Source organism: Salarias fasciatus, chromosome 7 (assembly GCF_902148845.1).
Source record: "Salarias fasciatus chromosome 7, fSalaFa1.1, whole genome shotgun sequence".
In the NCBI taxonomy this organism is placed as follows: Eukaryota; Metazoa; Chordata; class Actinopteri; order Blenniiformes; family Blenniidae; genus Salarias; species Salarias fasciatus.
In genome coordinates this window covers 15,978,913-15,996,874 of record NC_043751.1, presented here as the reverse complement: position 1 = coordinate 15,996,874, position 17,962 = coordinate 15,978,913, and the positions used below count along the sequence as shown (strand labels likewise).

The 17,962-nt window shown below is 47.1% G+C and overlaps 1 protein-coding gene across 3 annotated transcripts in view; it reads right to left on the bottom strand.

Annotated features, from left to right (window-relative positions):
* Positions 1-126: 126 nt before the first annotated feature.
* LOC115391365 (genetic suppressor element 1-like) overlaps positions 127-17,962 on the bottom strand; it is a 39,036-nt gene continuing 21,200 nt past the window's right edge. Inside the window, exons 1-16 of one of the 3 annotated variants that reach the window (XM_030095585.1) lie at positions 16,712-16,813; positions 14,569-14,748; positions 11,758-11,957; positions 9,310-9,476; positions 9,009-9,212; positions 8,683-8,838; positions 7,575-7,876; positions 5,933-6,272; positions 5,251-5,852; positions 4,768-4,880; positions 4,397-4,667; positions 3,166-3,279; positions 2,705-3,082; positions 2,189-2,491; positions 1,979-2,082; positions 1,751-1,888 (exon numbers count right to left, since the gene is read on the bottom strand). In XM_030095585.1, coding sequence (XP_029951445.1) covers positions 1,751-1,888; positions 1,979-2,082; positions 2,189-2,491; positions 2,705-3,082; positions 3,166-3,279; positions 4,397-4,667; positions 4,768-4,880; positions 5,251-5,852; positions 5,933-6,272; positions 7,575-7,876; positions 8,683-8,838; positions 9,009-9,212; positions 9,310-9,476; positions 11,758-11,957; positions 14,569-14,746 — 3,570 coding nt within the window. In that variant the 5' untranslated portion in view covers positions 14,747-14,748; positions 16,712-16,813. Of the gene's footprint in view, positions 1,889-1,978; positions 2,083-2,188; positions 2,492-2,704; positions 3,083-3,165; positions 3,280-4,396; positions 4,668-4,767; positions 4,881-5,250; positions 5,853-5,932; positions 6,273-7,574; positions 7,877-8,682; positions 8,839-9,008; positions 9,213-9,309; positions 9,477-11,757; positions 11,958-14,568; positions 14,749-16,711; positions 16,814-17,962 lie in introns of those variants that run through there. The other 2 variants (XM_030095583.1, XM_030095584.1) reach the window with 2 other exon arrangements.

Sequence of the window (17,962 nt, the reverse complement as noted above, 5' to 3'; positions counted from 1 at the left end):
ATTACTGTCCATTCATTCTCTGCCGTTTATTCAGTTATCAAAACACAAGAAAATGCTAATTCACTCATTAGCAGAACAATTACTCCAAGTGAAAACTGTCCAGTGGAGGCGACAAGAACAATCAAGAGTTTTACAAATATTTTAATGTAAATTTCCATCCAAATATACAGCAATATATGTTAATAAATAATTCATTGCAATTATACAGCCCAAATAATACATTACAGAACAACCAATTGAAGCAAATATGCAGGATTTCACAGCAAAGGCTTTAGAGGAGACTGAGCAGGTGACTGGTTGGGTCAACTGGGGGGAAGAGATTGCTACCGTAGGTTGTGCTTGTAAAAATATCATTCAGACGGAAACAAAGTAGAAATCTGACATTGTTCAAGCTTGAAGAAAAGCCCATATAAAGACAGTATGAAGTGTAGTTTATTGACATCCACAGTAGAATATTGTGTCCCTCAAATGTTTATGTCTCACATAAACAGTTTGAGGATTGTTTCAAGCCTCAAAAGAAATGTTTGTGTTTATTAGCTCTGACAGTCAGTCCGAAAATGGGACTAAATGATGATTGGGCCTGTTTTTTTTGTTTGTTTTTTTTTAACTAAAATCAGGTGGGTGAGAGCAAAATGTCTGAAAGTACCATGTTTTACTGAACCGATTCTGATCTGAGGTTTTTTTGTGTGAAACTAGAAAAAGGGCAATCAGAGACTTGTACCCTTCTCTCGTCAACATTTACAAGTACTTGAAGTGTTGAGGACATAGTTTCCTTGATAAACCTCGTGGGAACGACTGACATCTGTCCACCTCCAGTGTCTCCAAACATTTTGCCGTCACGCGGCGCGTTTCTGCCAAACACAACAGTGCTAAAGTCCTCGATTCCCTAAACATTTTAATTCTGACCAGCAGCAATTCCAACAAAACTTATGGCTTCCCACAGGAAATGGTTAAAGCAATCAAACATACAAAACTCTTCATCTATCACAAGTGACGTTACCAATGGAAAATCCTCAGCTAAAAAAATTATTGATACCATCTGCTGATATATAGATATTTTAGATGCTTCCTATTCTCTGTAGAGCCAGCACACACACGTTCACTCTCTCTCTCTCTCTCGCACACACATGCGCGCGCGCACACACACACACACACACACACACACACGCCTTCATCTGTCACATACAGTACAGTAGACACTAAAACATTACATCATACAGAGAGAGGAAGGTCAAGTATTTCCTCCAAGTCAAATTCAAGTGCATCCTGTCAAGTTTAAGGCCTGAGGTGTGCTTTGATTCCTTGACTCCATTTGTATTCACCGAGGACCGAGCGGGTGGCCGCTGCCTGCCTGGACTCTCTTCTCTGCTGCTTCTCGGTCGGGCTACAGATCTGTGCCTCACATCATGACTGTTGTTTGACCCAAGAATCCAAACTGATACGAACTAAGAGGAGGAGAGTCTTTAAAGCCAACTCAGGTAGGAGGAGAGGTTAGTGTTGAAAGATTACATCCACATGCAGAATCAGACACTTACTGCCCAGACTGCAGGGATCCATTTGATTAAGGTTAACGTGGCAAAAAAATGGCAGGTAATAAATTAAATCTATCGATCAGTATTACTGATGGGCCAGATCAAGACAGCTGTTGCCTCCTCCAAGTGCTTTGAGGGCAGAGAGTGTTCGGGCTCCGGTCCACGTTCTTCCTCTTCTTCTTATCGTCTGTTCGCTGTCAAAGAGCCGGCGTCAGAGGTCACCTCGGCGTGTGGCCGTTGACTTGGCCCCTGCCCCAGTGAATGTTGGGTAGTGTCAGACATCTCCTGAAGTGCTCGAGCTGGGCCTGCAGTCGCTCTCTCTCCTCCCGTACTTTCTGCCTCTGGCTCACCAGCTCCTGATGAGTGAAGGACAAACACAGCTCTCATTTAACAGAACAAGACTTGTCAGATTAAGAGGATACACAGTAGCAGCCTGAGACGCTTACCCCCATAGTTAGAGAGAGCTGCTCTGCAGTTTTGGTCAGATTGTAGTTCTGAGCTTCAAGTCTCTTGCACTGACTGTGAAGAACTTGCCTCTCTATACTCCACTCTGTAGAGAGAGAACACACATGTAATAGTTAGTATTAGTATGCGTAGTATTATTAGTATTTTCTAAATCTTTCTATCTTAGGGATAAATTGAGTGTATGGACTTACCATCTACATACTCCTGATAGGCCTCAAAAATAGCTTCAATGCCTTGCCACTTCCTTGGAGCCTCTTCCAGCTCCTCCCCCTCCTCCTCGTCCTCCTCCTGACCAAAGTCCTCGTCGTCTTCATCGGACAGGTGGTCTCGTGGTGCGGGATCCTCCCGGCTCGCTGCAGGAGGATGGAAGTGGTGGCCGTTGACGTGTGCATGGTGAGGGCCGTGGTTTAGGCTTGAACTTTTCAGCTGGGAGACGCCGTGCGGCAGCAAGCGATCCGCCTTCACGCCGGCCTCGGGGACGCAATTTGACACTCCTGAGAAGATGAAGGAGAGACTCGTGTTAGTCTTTGCAGACAGTTTTATCACAGCGCCAGGAATTTGGAAGATTTATGTCAGCCAGGAGACACTGCCAGGACACAGTTTTTTTTTTTTAAGGCAGGACACTTTGTCACCACTGGGGGGCAGTGTGGCGTTTTAAAATGTATAATCAGACCTAATGGCCTTGCCAATGGGGGTGTGGGACTCACCTTTGTTCTGCAGTGCGCTGTGCTGTGTGGACTGCAGCACAGCCTGGTGGAAGTGCTGAGCGAAGGCCTCGGGTGTGAATCTCTCCCAGGGGCGGTTCCGGCCGTTCTGCGCGGGACTGGGCTCCTTCTTCTGAGGAGGCGCGGCCACGCCATTCTGGAGGGCCGGGGGCCTCCTGTGCGACTGACTCTCCAAGAATTCCACCTTGTCGTGATGAGGGGCCAGAGGAGGAGGGGGGACCCGGGGCGGCTGGGAGTCCACAGAGGGTCTGAGCGCGTCATTAGGGAGGTGCTTCGGTTTGTGCGAGTAGGGAGGCGAGGGGCTTGGAGACTCGGGTAACAGGTGTTCGTTCGGCTGAGGGGCTGAGGATGAGCAATCAACTGAAAAAAAAAAAATCTAATTAGAGATTTTTTTTTTCTTCTCACCACTATAAATATGTTCATATGATGGGTTCAAGTCGTACCAGCTGAGGGAGCCAGAGGGCTTCTGCACAGTGGCAAAGGGTTATATCTGAGGGTGTCCAGAGTCACAGTCTTCCTCTGAATCGCCCTCAGTAGCTCCTCTGTCCTTTCCTTATCTACAGAGAATAAAGACAGAATGAGAACACTCATCATTCATATCAGAGGAAAAATGGTGATCTCAGAAAGTGACAGGATGTCAGGAACAAATGGCAGTGGGACGTCCAGCACAACCGGAACATTACCATTAAAATAAACCACTATTTCCCATTTTTTACCACAAAAACTTAAGAGCATGTTTCCAAACGGACCAGATAAGATTGTGAACATATTAATCCAGATTTTGTGTCCTATTTCACTTGAAACTCGATGTTTTAGTAGTGCTGGCTCATCAGGAACGAGCTTATTGTTGCAGAAAATAAGAGAAAATTGAACAGGGGTGCAAATGAAGTGCTGATTACACACTAGTATTGCTCTCAGCGAGTAACAACCATTTTAAAACCCGGGCGTTCACACTGACATTTTAAAATCCCATTTTCATTGTTTTTTTTACTATCAGATTTTCGTGTTTTTCATTAAAAGGTTAAATGAAGGAAATAAACAGGACAAGAATCTCTCGGGTGAAACCTCAAATCTTTAAAAGCCTGGTTGGTTCAGATTTTTTCCATCACAAATAGTAAAATTGATATTCTTCACACAGCACCATCGGCGAGTTGTTTGACTTGGTTTTAGCTCATCTAGCAGGCTGAATGTGCAGCGGGAGTCTCGAAGAAGCACCTTCAGTCGTCACAGGTAGTGTGGAGCCAGCAGTGTGTGCGTGTGTTCGCCCCACAGCAACATTTTTAGCAGCATCTTCATGTTGTATTTATTCCCCGCAATATTTGCATATGCCTTAAAGAAATGCTTGAAAACTACCCGGATAAATATTTAATCCACACAGTGTGTTTATTTACATTTTTTTACGCATTTGTTTCTAACTCATTGTCTCCAGCTGAATTCATGCATTGTTTTTTTAAAGAACACCTCGTTCTCCCTAAGATCTGCCGTCGCTGGAGAAAGCCGCACCGGCAGAATCCTCCTAACTTTATTTTCTTCTCACACCTCCTACAGACCGAGCGAAAACATAAAAACCCGAGAAAGTAAACGTTGCATCTCTCCACGGGGGAATCGCCACAACAACTGCGAAGAGAGCGGAGTAGCACGTAGGATGTGTGCGGATACTAAACAGGTTGTTACCTCTCCTCTGTTGCGGGCTGACATGGGAGAGGCTGAACATAAGGAGGAAGTCTTTTTTCTCGTCCAGCCTGGGCGTGCTGTCCATCTGCTCGGCAGAGTACGGGGTGGTTAGGGGAGCCGTGGGTGAAGAGGCCTTCTTCTTGCCCCGAATGACCGGTGGAGAGAGGCTGCGCTCTTTCATTATCCTCCTCCTCTTCCTCCTCTTCTGAGCCAGCAGCTCGTTGCGGCGGGCCAGCGTGGTGAGACCACACACACGCAGAAAATCCACTTTCTTCAGAGAGAAGGATATCAGTCAGAAACAAAAAAAAAAAAAAAAAAAAAGATTTTTCAAAACTTTCAACCGACACGTGTGCGAGTCTGCTGCTGGGCACCTCGGAGGACGTGTCCAGCTTGAGAGGCGGCTGCTCGGTCACTCTCTTCAGGTGGGCTTTCACCTCCTCCTCGTCGCTCTCGTCGAACGACTCATCCAAGTCGTAGTAATAACCTGCGGGAAGACGAGAAGGAGAAAAGTCGTCTTTAATTATAGAATACAAACCTGTCAGACAGTTTTAATGGCCCGGCGCTGCTGTGGCTCAGTGGGTCGCCGGGTCATCTTACAATTGCAAGGTTGCAGCTTCAGTACTTCATCTTCCGCTGTCCGTATATGGACGTGTCCTTGAGTAAGACATTGAAGCTCCGACTGGTCTCAATGGAGGTCAGAATTGGTGTGTGAGTGTTTGTCAATGGCTGAATGTGACTGATGGTGAAAAGTGCTGCGAGAAGACTGAATCATTACAAACAAAAACATTTTTTTCATGAAATCCATTTATGATCCAGACAGCTCTCGTGTATTTCTGTTCTTTTATTTTCCTCACCTCCCTCCCTGGCCTCCTTCCTCCTCTTCTCCTCCAGGTCCAGCTTGCTGAGGAGCCGGCGGTGCTGCTGGAGAACCTCGTCGTACACCAGCATGCTGTCGGCGGCCGGCGTCTGTCGCTCCCTCTTCGGAGACGGAGGGGTCGCCTGGCACCGCGACCCCGGGTCGGCGGGGGCGGCGGGGACGGGCAGAGGCATGCAGGACCTCTGGTGGAGGCTGTTGAAGTGGTGGCGCTGGTAGAGGCCTTGGATGGCTCTGTCCTGCTCAGCTTTGCTCCAGGACTCCTGTAAACCCCCTCCTCTCAGCGAGGGGAACCTGTCCGGGCTTTTGGCCGCGCCCCTCCCTCCGTCGTCCAGCCTCTCCCCCCAGCTCGCCGGGGGTCTGTCGGCTCTCGTCAGTCCTGGAGGTGGTCGAATCGGTGGCGTGGGAGCGCTGATCTTTCTGCGAGAGTCTGAAGGGGTGTCGACCAGGGAGGCTGGGTTCCACAGTGTCGTCGGAGGAGGTGGAGGGTGGTGCGGGCCTTTTGGGGAGATGAGGGGAGGCGGCGCGCCGAGGCAGTTGGGTGCATCTTTGCTGCCCGCATTGTGATACGCCGAATTGATTCTGACAGAAAACGAAACTTTATTTAGCAAGCATTCAATCAGCAGAGAGGAAAGAAATCATTTTGGGTTTGGCTTTCTCACCTGAGGCCGTCTCTCTTCAGCTCCGCCCCTTTCCCTGGCGACCGGAGGCCCAGCTCCAGAGGACCCTCCCTCTCCTGTCCTTGCCCCCGTTGCCGTGTCAACCACACCTCCTCGCTGGCCCTCTGAGTCATCATGGCAGCTGCCAGAGCTCCATGAATCCCCCCAGCAGCGGCGGCAGCGGCGGCGGCGGCAGCAGCAGCGGCGTGATGCTTCCCCATGTGAGAAGGCAGCAGGCTTGGCACAGGGTGTGGCACGGCGCCTCTGGAGGGGTGCAGGCCCGGCTGCAGGGACAGAGGCTTCGGTGCCGGGAAACCCGGGTGCTCCGACTCCTTGGGTTTATCTGGAAAGACAGTGGATTTTAGAAATCATGTGTGAGTCGTTTGCTGAGCAATTTCTTTTTTTTAATGTGATAATTTGAGAGGATTTTGTCTGTAAATCTGCCTGAAGCATTTGAATGAGCAAACACAAAACCCCAAACATGCTGAATATACAGTGGATTCATGTAGAAGTCTTACACCGTACGAGTGTTGACAGTCAGTCTTCTTATGTAAATGCAGTGTTTTGCACATTTACATTTCAATGCAAGAAACTAAAATATATTTTTTCGAAGTTACATAAATGAAATTGTCCTGTGGCAAAAAAGGCGATTACAATATTTTAACACTTCATAACATACAACAATAAAAGATTTAGCTTTTTCGGGAAGCATATTTGAATGTTATATATGGTTGAAATATGTACTGACAATAAACCAGGTCTTGTCTTTACTGTCTTTAATGTTAATTATTTTATATATATATATATTTTTTATCTATATAGACAACATTAAATATAAAATTCATTTTGGTTTTCGTTGCACTCCAAATGTTAGAAGCAAAAAATATGTTGTCTAAGGTCTGGTGTACAGGGTAAAATGATTTAAGTTCGGTCAAACGCAGTAAGACTGCTTAGCTTGAATGACCCAGAGTGCTATGATTCACTTATAGTTTTTCTGAATCAAAATTTTGTTAGAGAAAAACTTCAAAAATAAGAAGCGAAGACACAGAATCCAACGTTGAAGTTTGACTTTCTGACACGTGGTAAACGTGAACCAGCTGAGAAGCTCACAGTATAACCACGGGAGGCTTCACATGCAGGAAACATACGTGTTTCTGAACTTTCACAAGAACAAGAGCAACACGATCTTTGACTGGATAATGAAATACTTTGCCAGCAGAACTTACTGGGAATAAAAGTTGTATGCAGTGTGAATACAGTTCTGATGTTTCATCCTCTGGGAGCATAAAAATAGCCATTTGTATATAAATCTACCTCATATATTGATATCACTTGTTAACTGGAATACTGATGTGGTGGCTGGAGAAGACTTTTCTTCAGTGAGGCGCTCTCCAACCAACGCTTCAGTTTCACAGTGGCAGCAAAAAGGGAACTACAGGTTTCTCTCTTATTCATACATGTCACCAAGAAATTACCTGCTCACTGTATTCAGATGTTTTCAACAGAAATGAGGCACAAGCTTTTTTTTTTTGTTTTTTTTAACCCTGGGTATCTGGCTGTGTATGCATGTGTGCACACATACATGAGTGCACATGTGTGGAGTGTGTGTGTGTGTGTGTGTGTGTGTGTGCTCATGTGTAGGTACCCAGTCTGTTTGGGGTCAGCTCCTCTCCTGGCCTGGCCCTGTCGTCCGATGGCGCCCTCCGAGCCTGCAGCTCAGCCAGGTAGTGGCTCTCCGCCGCTCTGACCATCTGCTGCTGTCTCTCCCTCTGCCTCTCCTTCTGTCTGTCCAGCTCCCTCTCTCGCTCCCGCTCCCGCTCCCTCTCCTCCTCCCGCTCCCTCTCTCTCTCCCGCTCCCGTTCCAGCCCGGCCTCGCGCTCCCTTTCCTTCTCTCGTTCACGCTCTTGCTCTCTCTCTCGCTGGCGGAGCTCATTCTCCATCTGTAGCCTGTGGGGGAGGTTGACAAGTATGTGCATACACATACACATACACACACACACACATACACACACATACAAAAGGGAGAAGGTGAGAGATGCAACACCCAACATGAGGCAGATATTAACCACACACTGGTGAACTTCACACAAACACTTCTGTTAAAATATACACACATGCTTTGCAGGGACACACACAGTCAAGCACACGCGCTCTCCATTTACCATGAGGAAAATAATCCATACACAGCATGACTGAGCAGTAGCAGATGAACACTTAATAGGTATCCACAGGAAAATCACACACATACACACAGACACAGACACACACACACACACTACCGTGTGTATTCAGCTGCAATCAATAGCACACAAACAAACCTACAAGATATGCAGGAGCCATTACAGAACCAGATGATAAATACCATCCAGTTCCATCACAAACATTTCCCTCCATGCATTATGCCACAGGGAAACAATGAGTATTGTCAAACTGTTAAAGGACCTCGAGGCCCTGAAAGAAAATGGAGGGAGACACAGATGGAGTGAAACGCTACTCCTTTACGAGTATGTGTTTTGAGTCTTAAGTATGAACTGGCTTGCATATGTATGTGTGTGAGCGAACAGAGTGAGAGAGAGGGAGAGAGTGTGTGTGTGTGTGTGTGTGAGACGAGTGTATAGAAGGCACTGTGGGGTGGGTGCTAAAAATATCACACACTCAGCAACCTGTGCATGCCCTGCAGAGAGAGATTACACAGCCCCGCAGATGGAAGGAAAGAAGGAAAGACAGAAAGACGGAAAGAAAGAGAAAGTCACCTCTCAGATAGCGCCGTGTGGTTCATCTCTCCAGGGTAGCGACCTCGGGGCAGGTGCAAGTGGAGGGCAGAGGGGTGTAGCGGAGGGAAAGCGCCACCTCCAGGCACAGAGTAGAACTGCGATCGCAGCGCAGAAAGACACAGAGACTCCTCCATCCTGAAGACAGAGACAAGGCATTTAGTCTAAATCTGAAAACGACACAATCACTGCAGTAAAAACGATGACTGGGTTTCTTATAAGAACAGCAACAAAGAGACGCAAAACAAACGGAGCAACGTGGCATGACTTTGAGTGTTGTCGACAGGAGTTTGATGGGATATTTTTACCTTGGTAAGGAAAGCGGATGGTGCAGGTAGGCAGGGTGATAGTAAGCAGCGGCGGCGGCCGCATGGGCGGCAGCAGCAGGGTCGATACTCAGGGGCAAAGAGTTCAGTCGGAGGTCATCTGAGGCGGCGAACGGCCTGAGGGCCCTCAGGTATTCCTCTGGGACGGCCCCCGAGGGAACCACAGGGTGCATCTGTCCAGGTAAGCTGCAAAACAAGTACAGGCCGTACTGTTTCACACCAGTAACAACTGCTTGTAAAGACATAATCACAGCCCCCTGGAAGAGTCATCTGTTATACACACCTAATGCTCTGTAATCGGGGGTCTTGCATGATGCTGCTGGGGGTGAGGCCAAAGGAGTGAGCGAGCGGGTGAGGAGAATGGACCGGGGGCGTCCTTTTATCCTGCTGCGTCGGCGCAGGATCAGCTCCCAGCCGCTCCCGACCGAGTCCCTGAACGCTCGGCTCGACCTGACGAGGAGTCAAGCGGACACACACACAGTGTTCAAGTGATCTGTGCGCATGTATGTGCTAGATAAAAGTTGAAGAAAAGAGGAGCGAGAAATGAGGCGGCGTGACTGGGTAAAAAGCTTCAAGCTGCAGCCAGAGGCTCATCGGAGTGGAAAAGTGGGTCTGATGTGTCATAAAAGGTCAAGCTCAAAGTGGAAAGATGATCCTAATATCAGACAAACTGCTCTCTCCTTCATCACTCACTCCAGAAGTTTCTCCCTCAGAGGATTCGGTTGACACAACTGCATTTGAGTCTTGAGTCAAAGTCTAATCAAGGCTTTCTGAAACACTGATGTTACTGCAATTATCACTGTTTTCTTCAATATTTAAGGTTGATAAACAGGCAGAGCCCACTGAGTAGCTTTTAAATGAAGTAAATTTGTACAAGATTGTTGGCTGTGAAAAACAGACAACAAATTAAATAACTCTACACTATTAAAAGTGAACAGGCATTAGGCGTGTTACTTGTGTCCTAAATACTAGAAAGCACATAAGGTGCGAGCGCAGCACCTTAAGGTGAGACATTAAAGGTACGATGACGTTCTTTTCTGATAGTGCAGTGGAGTCTTTGCTCGTGGCCTGACTTTAGCATATTTGCATGGTAACATGTCCTGATGAGCACTCCATGCAAACTACAGCTGAGGATGACGGGAAGACGAGGCGGACCAACGGACAGATGCTGCTCCTCCGAGAGCCACACTGTTAATATTCAATGGTGGTTTGACATTAGGGCCAAGATTCCGTTGTTTTCCGTTCTATACAGAACAATTAGCTTTAGCTACAGAATGACTACATTTTATCGAATGTGTCACATCTTGTTGCCACAGCAACAGACAGGAATACAGGTCAGGCCGACCACAGGCGGACCACAAACAAATGACCTGCCTCTGCAACACCCGATCTGCTAAGTTAGTCTTGTACAACTCTTGATTTGCAGTAAAATACCTGTGCTTTGAATGATGTTTGCATAGTTTTGAATATGTCATTCATGGAAAGCAGATTCAAACCAGAGAAGAACGATCTATTATCCGCTCTCTCTTTTCCTCCTCTCCCAAACCATTTCTCGGCCACATTCAATAGTTCGAAAATCAGAAGGAAAACCAAGGATGGTGTGAAGAGGAGCCCTCTGTTCTTTGACCTTTGACCCCATTCGGAGCCAATGGCCTTCACAGACACGGTAATAAACACGTGCAGCCTGTTTAGCTTGTGCGAATTGTCTGTGGACACGCCGAGTTGGAGAAACAAACACTGAATTTAGCGAAAAGCATTAAAAGCCACTCTCTGTTGCTCTTCTGCTCATTCTTGCTCCTCCCGTATCCCACCCCTCTTTCTTAACATCCTATTCTCTGCTTTCCTGCCTCCCTCCCTCCGTCTCTCTCCCTGAATGTCTGAATGGGAGCCCCAGGCAGGCAGAGCCACAGAGTGGTCTTTGTGAAGGGGGAGAAAGGCAGCTCTGATCCAGGGGGAAGTGGCTACTGTGGGGGCTAACCCTTGCATTGTGTGAGGGGCCTGGTTCCTTGCCCCAGCTTAAATTCAGTCACACACCCAGAAGAAAACACATCCACGGGCGTACACACACACACACACACACACAGAGGCACACATGCACACATTTGCGCACGCATGCACACATACCCCTCTTCATATCCTAAGCCTCTGTGGCAAAGGGTCGAGTACACACACACACACAGACACACACACTTTAGTCACGCACACACACACACACACACACACACACACACACACACACACACACACACACACACACACACACACATGCACAGACAGAAACGTTGCAGGAAGCTGAACACAATAGGTGCCAGTCTCTGCAGCCTCCAGTGTTTCTTTACAAACCCCTCATGTGCTGCTGAAAAATACACAGACTGATTAGTGGGAGGAAGGAGGGAGCGAGGCAGGAGGGTGAGCGCACGGGAAAGAAACAGCGAGACAAGACAGCAAAAGACGGGAAGGAGTAAATGAAGAAAGAAAGGGCTGGGTGGCTGGTTTTGACAGCTGGATGTTGACAAGCACCGGGACTATTTCTTTAATGGAGGGAGGAACAGCAGGAGAGAGGGAGAGAGAGAGAGAGAGAAACAGACCACTCCACTGTATAGACAGAAACGAGACCAGGAAGATTGGGGAACAAAAAGTACAGATGCACAATCAGAGCGCGGCAGATGTCTTGTTTTATGCGTGTCTGGAACAAGCCGGTATGACGGGTTTGACGGATGACACCTCTTACCTGCCGGCCGTCGGCCCTCCACAGGCCGTTGGTGGTCTTGGTGGGAGCAATAGTGACGACGGGAGGGGTGCCGGGGACGCTGTGTCCCCTGCTCTGGCCCAGGAGGGGCCCTAATGAGCCCCGCTTCGGAGTGGTGACCGGCGAGCTGTGGCTGGTGGCCGGGGAAGACACTGGAGACGATTCACCACTGAGGGCAGAACCTGAGGGCGGAGGAGAGAGGAGGGAGACGCAGGAGTTTGACAAAAGTCTGCAGAAACCTAATTCAAGTTAATGCAGTTTCCTCGTGAAGCATGACAACACAAAGGAGGCCACATAGATAAAGTCCAAAACTACTTCCATATTCATGTGTCTGGGCGTAGAGTGTGTGAAGCGAGGACTGTGTATGTGTGTGTCATCTTGTTCCTTTAAAACTAAAAGTTATGGGGACATAAACACGGTTGCACACTGACCCACACAGACTCCCGTCACAGTGACAAGAAAACTGGAAAATCAATAACATTTTAGGTGAAGATATATCTATAATTAGACTACGTTAGCAGTAGTAATCATAGGGTGTACCTGCTTGTGTGTGTGTGTGTGTGTGTTTGTGTCTGTGTGAGAGAGTATTCAGAGTCAGAGAGCAAAAGAAGGATGTTATAAACGAATGTGTTGGAAAGAAGTTGGTGTGTGCCACAGTGAAGCAGAGGTGTTAAATGTAACAAAAACAGTTGAGTGTGTGCCTGCATGTGTGTGTCTGTGTGTGTGTGTGTGCATGTGTGTTGCTGTTAACAGTCACTTTGGCACCGCTCTATTACTGTAACACTCACCAATCAGCACACAGACACATTCATAGACGGTTAGAAGGACGAAATAATGAGATGGAAAGAAAGTGGTAGCGAATGAGTTCATGAGGATCTGTAGGTATAGAGAGAGAGAAAGAGAGAGGGAGAGAGAGAAGAGGACATGGCGGCGGAGAGTGGAGGACAGAGAGAGACGGAGAGCTTGTTATAATTGGCTGTAATTAGATTCTCATTATTAGGAGATGAATGGAAATGAACGAAGGAGGAGACGGAGAGAGAGGTCAGGAAAGGTCAGCTCTTATCCAACACCTTCATTAGGACACCAATGAGCTGAGTGACGACACAGGCACACATTTACACACACGTACACACACACCCATACACACACCAACAAGCGCACCAGTGCAAACACAACCAAAGAGGTACCAGCCACTAAAGCGTTTCCCATTATTTCACAAAATACAACCTCGCTCCGTGAAACGATCTGCCTCTGGCACCGTGTTTTAATACGCCACCCAATTTTCAGTCATTAACACCTTATTCACATCATGACGAATTGAAAAGTATTCCTCTTTGCTTATGTGCTGCACGGCGGAGAATTAGATGAGAGGATTGATATCCCCGTTCAGTCTTTATGCTGAGTGTGAGGCTCCCCTCGTCAGCAGGTTAACCCGTTTTGACACCGAGCTAATGAGGAAGCGTAAGGAAACAGTTGAGTTTGACCAAAACTCAAAGCTGACAAGCAGAGGCAAGAAAGAACAGACACTTTAACAAAGTTTTCAATATAATTTGTAATGCAGTATACATACTTTCAGCGTCATTTAATTTTCCTACATTTTACACTCAAATTTCTATAAATTGGTTTAAAGCGCTACATTTGACGGGAATTATGTTTTTCTCATCAGTGTGTTCATTCACTGATTCGGTCTAAATGGATGAGACAATAACGCGTGGAAATGCTGATCCCTCTGAGTATTCATGAAAGCACCTCATGTGTGACGGGTGTGAAAAGAGAAAATCAATGCAAAGAAAGAGAGATTTAACAACAGCAAAAAAAAAGCGAACCTCCTGAATATGATGTCTGATTTCTGTGACAGCAGCACCCACATGGATGAAAATCAACTTCTATAAATTGGCTTCTATGATAGCAAAAAATGGTTATATATAGGATGTATATTTTCACTTTTAGCTGCATAAATGCATCAAATCTGCATTTAGATTTCCACAATGAACGTTTTCTAACAAGGACATCCCCTTACTTCTTGAAGCAACATTTGTGAACTTCTGCAACTTCACAGAGAGTTCAGACATGAGTTGACCTTTCACAAGGGTTATTCTGCATATTTTCTTTGGTCATGAGTTATGAAATTTACTAACCCAGTCTCACGGCAATTCGTGCTATGAGTCACGTAATTAATCTATTGAATCGTGTCCAGGAGCACGCTTTGCACAGTTTTTTCGTGTCCCAAACCACGCTGGTTAAACTATTACCTGGCCATTCCGCCCTCACAGTTGACAAATACCATGAATTGCCGTGAGACTGGGTTGAATTTTTACGCATCTCATAAAATCATCAGGCCCAGTTCTAATGGGAGATTTGTAAATGTGACTTTGTAGGTCTTCATCGAATTAAACAAGAAATAACATTATGCTACATTTAAACTCAAAGCAAAAGTAGTATTTCACGTGCACTCCATGCAAAAATATTGAGCAATGACTAACTTATACAGTGAGAATTCCCAATTTCATATTATTTTTAACTTTGGTTTTAGAGGTGAGAGAAAACAAGGACAGTGCAGAAATATTAATGAATGAACAAAAACACCAGACAGCAGGAGTAAAGGAGCTGTTTGTGAATGTTTCCAACACAGAAGAGTGTGTGTGTGTGTGTGTGTGTGTGTGTGTGTGTGTGTGTGTGTGTGTGTGTGTGTGTGTGTGTGTGTGTGTGTGTGTGTTGAGGGCTTCGTTAGCTCTCCAGGGCCTGGAGCTGCTGGAGCTGCTGAGTTTTTAGAATGGTTAAATCTGCGTTCACCTCTGGGATCCTCAGCCTGTTTGGCCAGTTTACGAAGGGCAGCAGCGAATCCGGAGTTTGCAGATTGGGCAACTGCGTTCCCATTGGTTAGTGGGCTGAGGGGACTGACTGTAGCGGTGGTGCGAGTTGCCGTGGAGATCATTCCTAATGATGGTGATTTATTGGACTCATGGTTCATACCTGAGGAGAGCAGAGAGGAAATAGAGATGGTGAGGAGCCTTATTACCTGATAAATCTAAATGAAACACCGGCAACCTGGCTGTCGCCAGCCTGAGACACTCCAGTCAACAAAGGACTTCAATAACCACCTTTCTGGAAATGATTCGTGCGTCATTTTATCATTCTGATTGAGTAAAACTCAGTTGACAAGTTTGTATTTTCGTTCGCATGTGTGATGGTGTGTACACCCAGTATAGTGTGTTTGTGTGTGTGGGTCAGATCTACTGAGAACAGAGTGGAGGGAGTAGAGCTGTGTCAAATAGAGCGGTGACCCTAATAGCAAATCACACACATGAGCGCACACATGTCCATTTCCTCAAGGGAGCCAGTCAACACATCTTAAGACCTCGGGAGCGTCTACACGCAAACCTTATTAAGTATCACTGCATTTTTACACCTTCATAGATCCACACGGAACACACACACACACACACACACACAGCTGTGCACGCACAACCAACAGCGATCGATCAGCTGGACGGTGGACACACTGAGTGCAAACACGGTTAGAGTAACCTTTGTCTTCACCCGCTACCCTCTTACTGACCCACTAATGTTAATTACAGCTGGAATTAGCCAGCAGCCCCCCAGTCTGCTCCAGCTATGACCTCATTACCGCCACAACGCACAGTCGCACAAACACCTTTAAAGCACACACGCACACACACACACACACGCACACACAGGCACAACACCAGAAGAACAAACAAAGAGCCTAAGCAGTAAACACACTCATGAAAAATTCATACCTGCACATTGAACAACGTTATTGAACGGTGATTCTGCTCATCACGCTGACAGTCTTGACAAAGTGAAAGGAATAAAAGAAAGAGTCAGATCTCAGTCTATTCGCTCAAAGTATCAAACTCCAGCGACTACAGACGTGTCAGGCCGTGTATCTGCTGAATAAGTGAGCAAAAACTCACAGAAGAAGCCAAAAGAGTGACAAGCTGAGTAAGAAGATATTTGCCCAACACTAAACTGAGTAGAAAAAAAAAATAAGTGAAGATAAACAGTGGTTATCTGGGTTTGTTTTCTCCAGATGCATGAAATATAAAAGCAGGAATTAGTACTCGATATTAAGAGGCTTCAAAAAAGCCTTTCCAGGTTTTATGGCCCAGCCAAGCTGATGCAAGTCAAGATAATGAAAAATCTATACAATCAGGCTCCACACAGCTTTCAGTCATTTTCTGTCATCTTTTCTGTTTTAGTCTCATCCTCCTTTCATTATTTACTCCATGTTTCACAGTTTTCTTTCATTTCTATGTTCAAATATGCACTTATGTGTCTTGAAACAAATTGGAATTGAAAGTGCAAATCAGACAGAGAGGAAAAGAGGAGGAAAGAGAGTAACAGCGCAGATCCTGACAAGCTGTGTGTGTGTGTGTGTGTGTGTGTGTGTGTGTGTGTGTGTGTGTGTGTGTGTGTGTGTGTGTGTGTGTGTGTGTGTGTGCGTGTGTGTCTATATCTCTGTCTCTGCTGAGCCCAGCAGTCAAGGGAGAGATGATAAGACAGTTTCTATCGACTCCCTCTCTCCCTGCTCTCCCAGTCTCTCTCTCTCTCTCTCTCTCTCTCTCTCTCTCTCTCTCTCCCTCTCCCTCCCCTCTCCATGCTCTCCCTCTCTGTCCCTCTCTTCTCTCCCTTTCCCGTTTATCTCAACATACCGGAGCTTATTCAACAAAAGCCAACACACATAATCTCTTCTGTTTCTTTCTTTTTTTCTCTTTCTTTCTTTCTTCTCTCTTTCTACAATCTTTTCCTAACAGGCTATTCCTCTGATATTTATCCATGCCATTTAGCAGCACACACACACGCACGCACACACACACACACACACACACACACACACACACACACACACATGCACGCACACACAAATACTGATGAGTGCATATGCACATAATTCAAACATACAAACACTCACCCTCCCGCTCACTGCTCTCCTCCTGCTCGTCGTCTTTCTGCTCCTATGTGAGACTCTTTCACTCTCTAGCTCTCAGCCTTGCAGCTGCTACGTGGTCACGTGACCTCTTTTCTATCCACCCCCCCACCCCCTCCTCCTCTCCATCTACCGCCTCCCTCCTCCTCCTCCTCCTCCTCCTCCTCCTCCTCCACCCCCTCCTTCTTCATCTATCACCCTCTCCATCCTACCTCCTACTCCTCTCGTCTCTGTCACTCTTTTTATCTTTCCATTTTCTCTCCTTAGCTGTCCCCCATCGCTCTCTCAAACTGTGCTCTGTGTCGTTTCCTTTTCTCTCTTCATTCTTCATCCTTCCTCCTTTTGGCTCGCACTCCCAGGAGGGTGGCGGCGGCGGCGGCGGCGGTGGTGGTGGTGGTGGTGGCTGCAGGGCGGGGGTGAAGGGGGATGAGTACGAGGGGGAGGAGGAGGAGCAGGAGGGGGGGGGGGGGGGGGGGGGGGGGATGGGGAGGGGGGATGTGTGATTTGGGCTGTGTGTGTGTGTGTGTGTGTGTGTGTGTGTGTGTGTGTGTGTGTGTGTGTGTGGTAGAGGGTAGTGTTAACCCTCCATCCATCACTCTGTCTCGCTGTTAGTCAGCTCTGTCTGCTCTGGGACACAGCGGGTTGTGGGGCGCAGGGTGGGGGGTAGAGGAGGAGGGGGGGGCCATTACAGTGACCTTTCACCCTTCACCCCTGACGGCTGCTGCCCCCGACAGCAGGGATTTGGAGGATGAAACAGACAACAGCCCGCAATACAAATTAAGACATCTGACTTCCTCTACGAGCCCCCCTGCCCCCCCTTTTTTTTTCTGTGTGATGAGTGAATGAGTAAACACAACTAAAAGCCACACCAGCAGCAACGTGAGGCAGCGGCGCTCGCTGCATCAGAAAACAGCTGCGTGCAGGAAGAAAGGGAGATGACCTTACTGCTGAGATCAATAAAGAGGCAAAAAGAAGGGAACTGGGCCTGAGGATGATCGCAGGTCACGCTGATAACCCAAAACAAAAGAGTTTATCCTCCGTACGGTGGCCACCGGGGGACATCTCAGACCTGAACTTCACTGTGGCTGTAGATCAAGGCTTTAGCGTGCTGAAGCGATTAGAGCCACAGATACTAAAAACAAGCTAGTAGTGTTTTCAGTCGCTCTTTCACACGCAGAAAACTGACGTCACGATCAGTGAAGGTCTATGAGCGCAAAAGGCTGGATATGTCTTTGA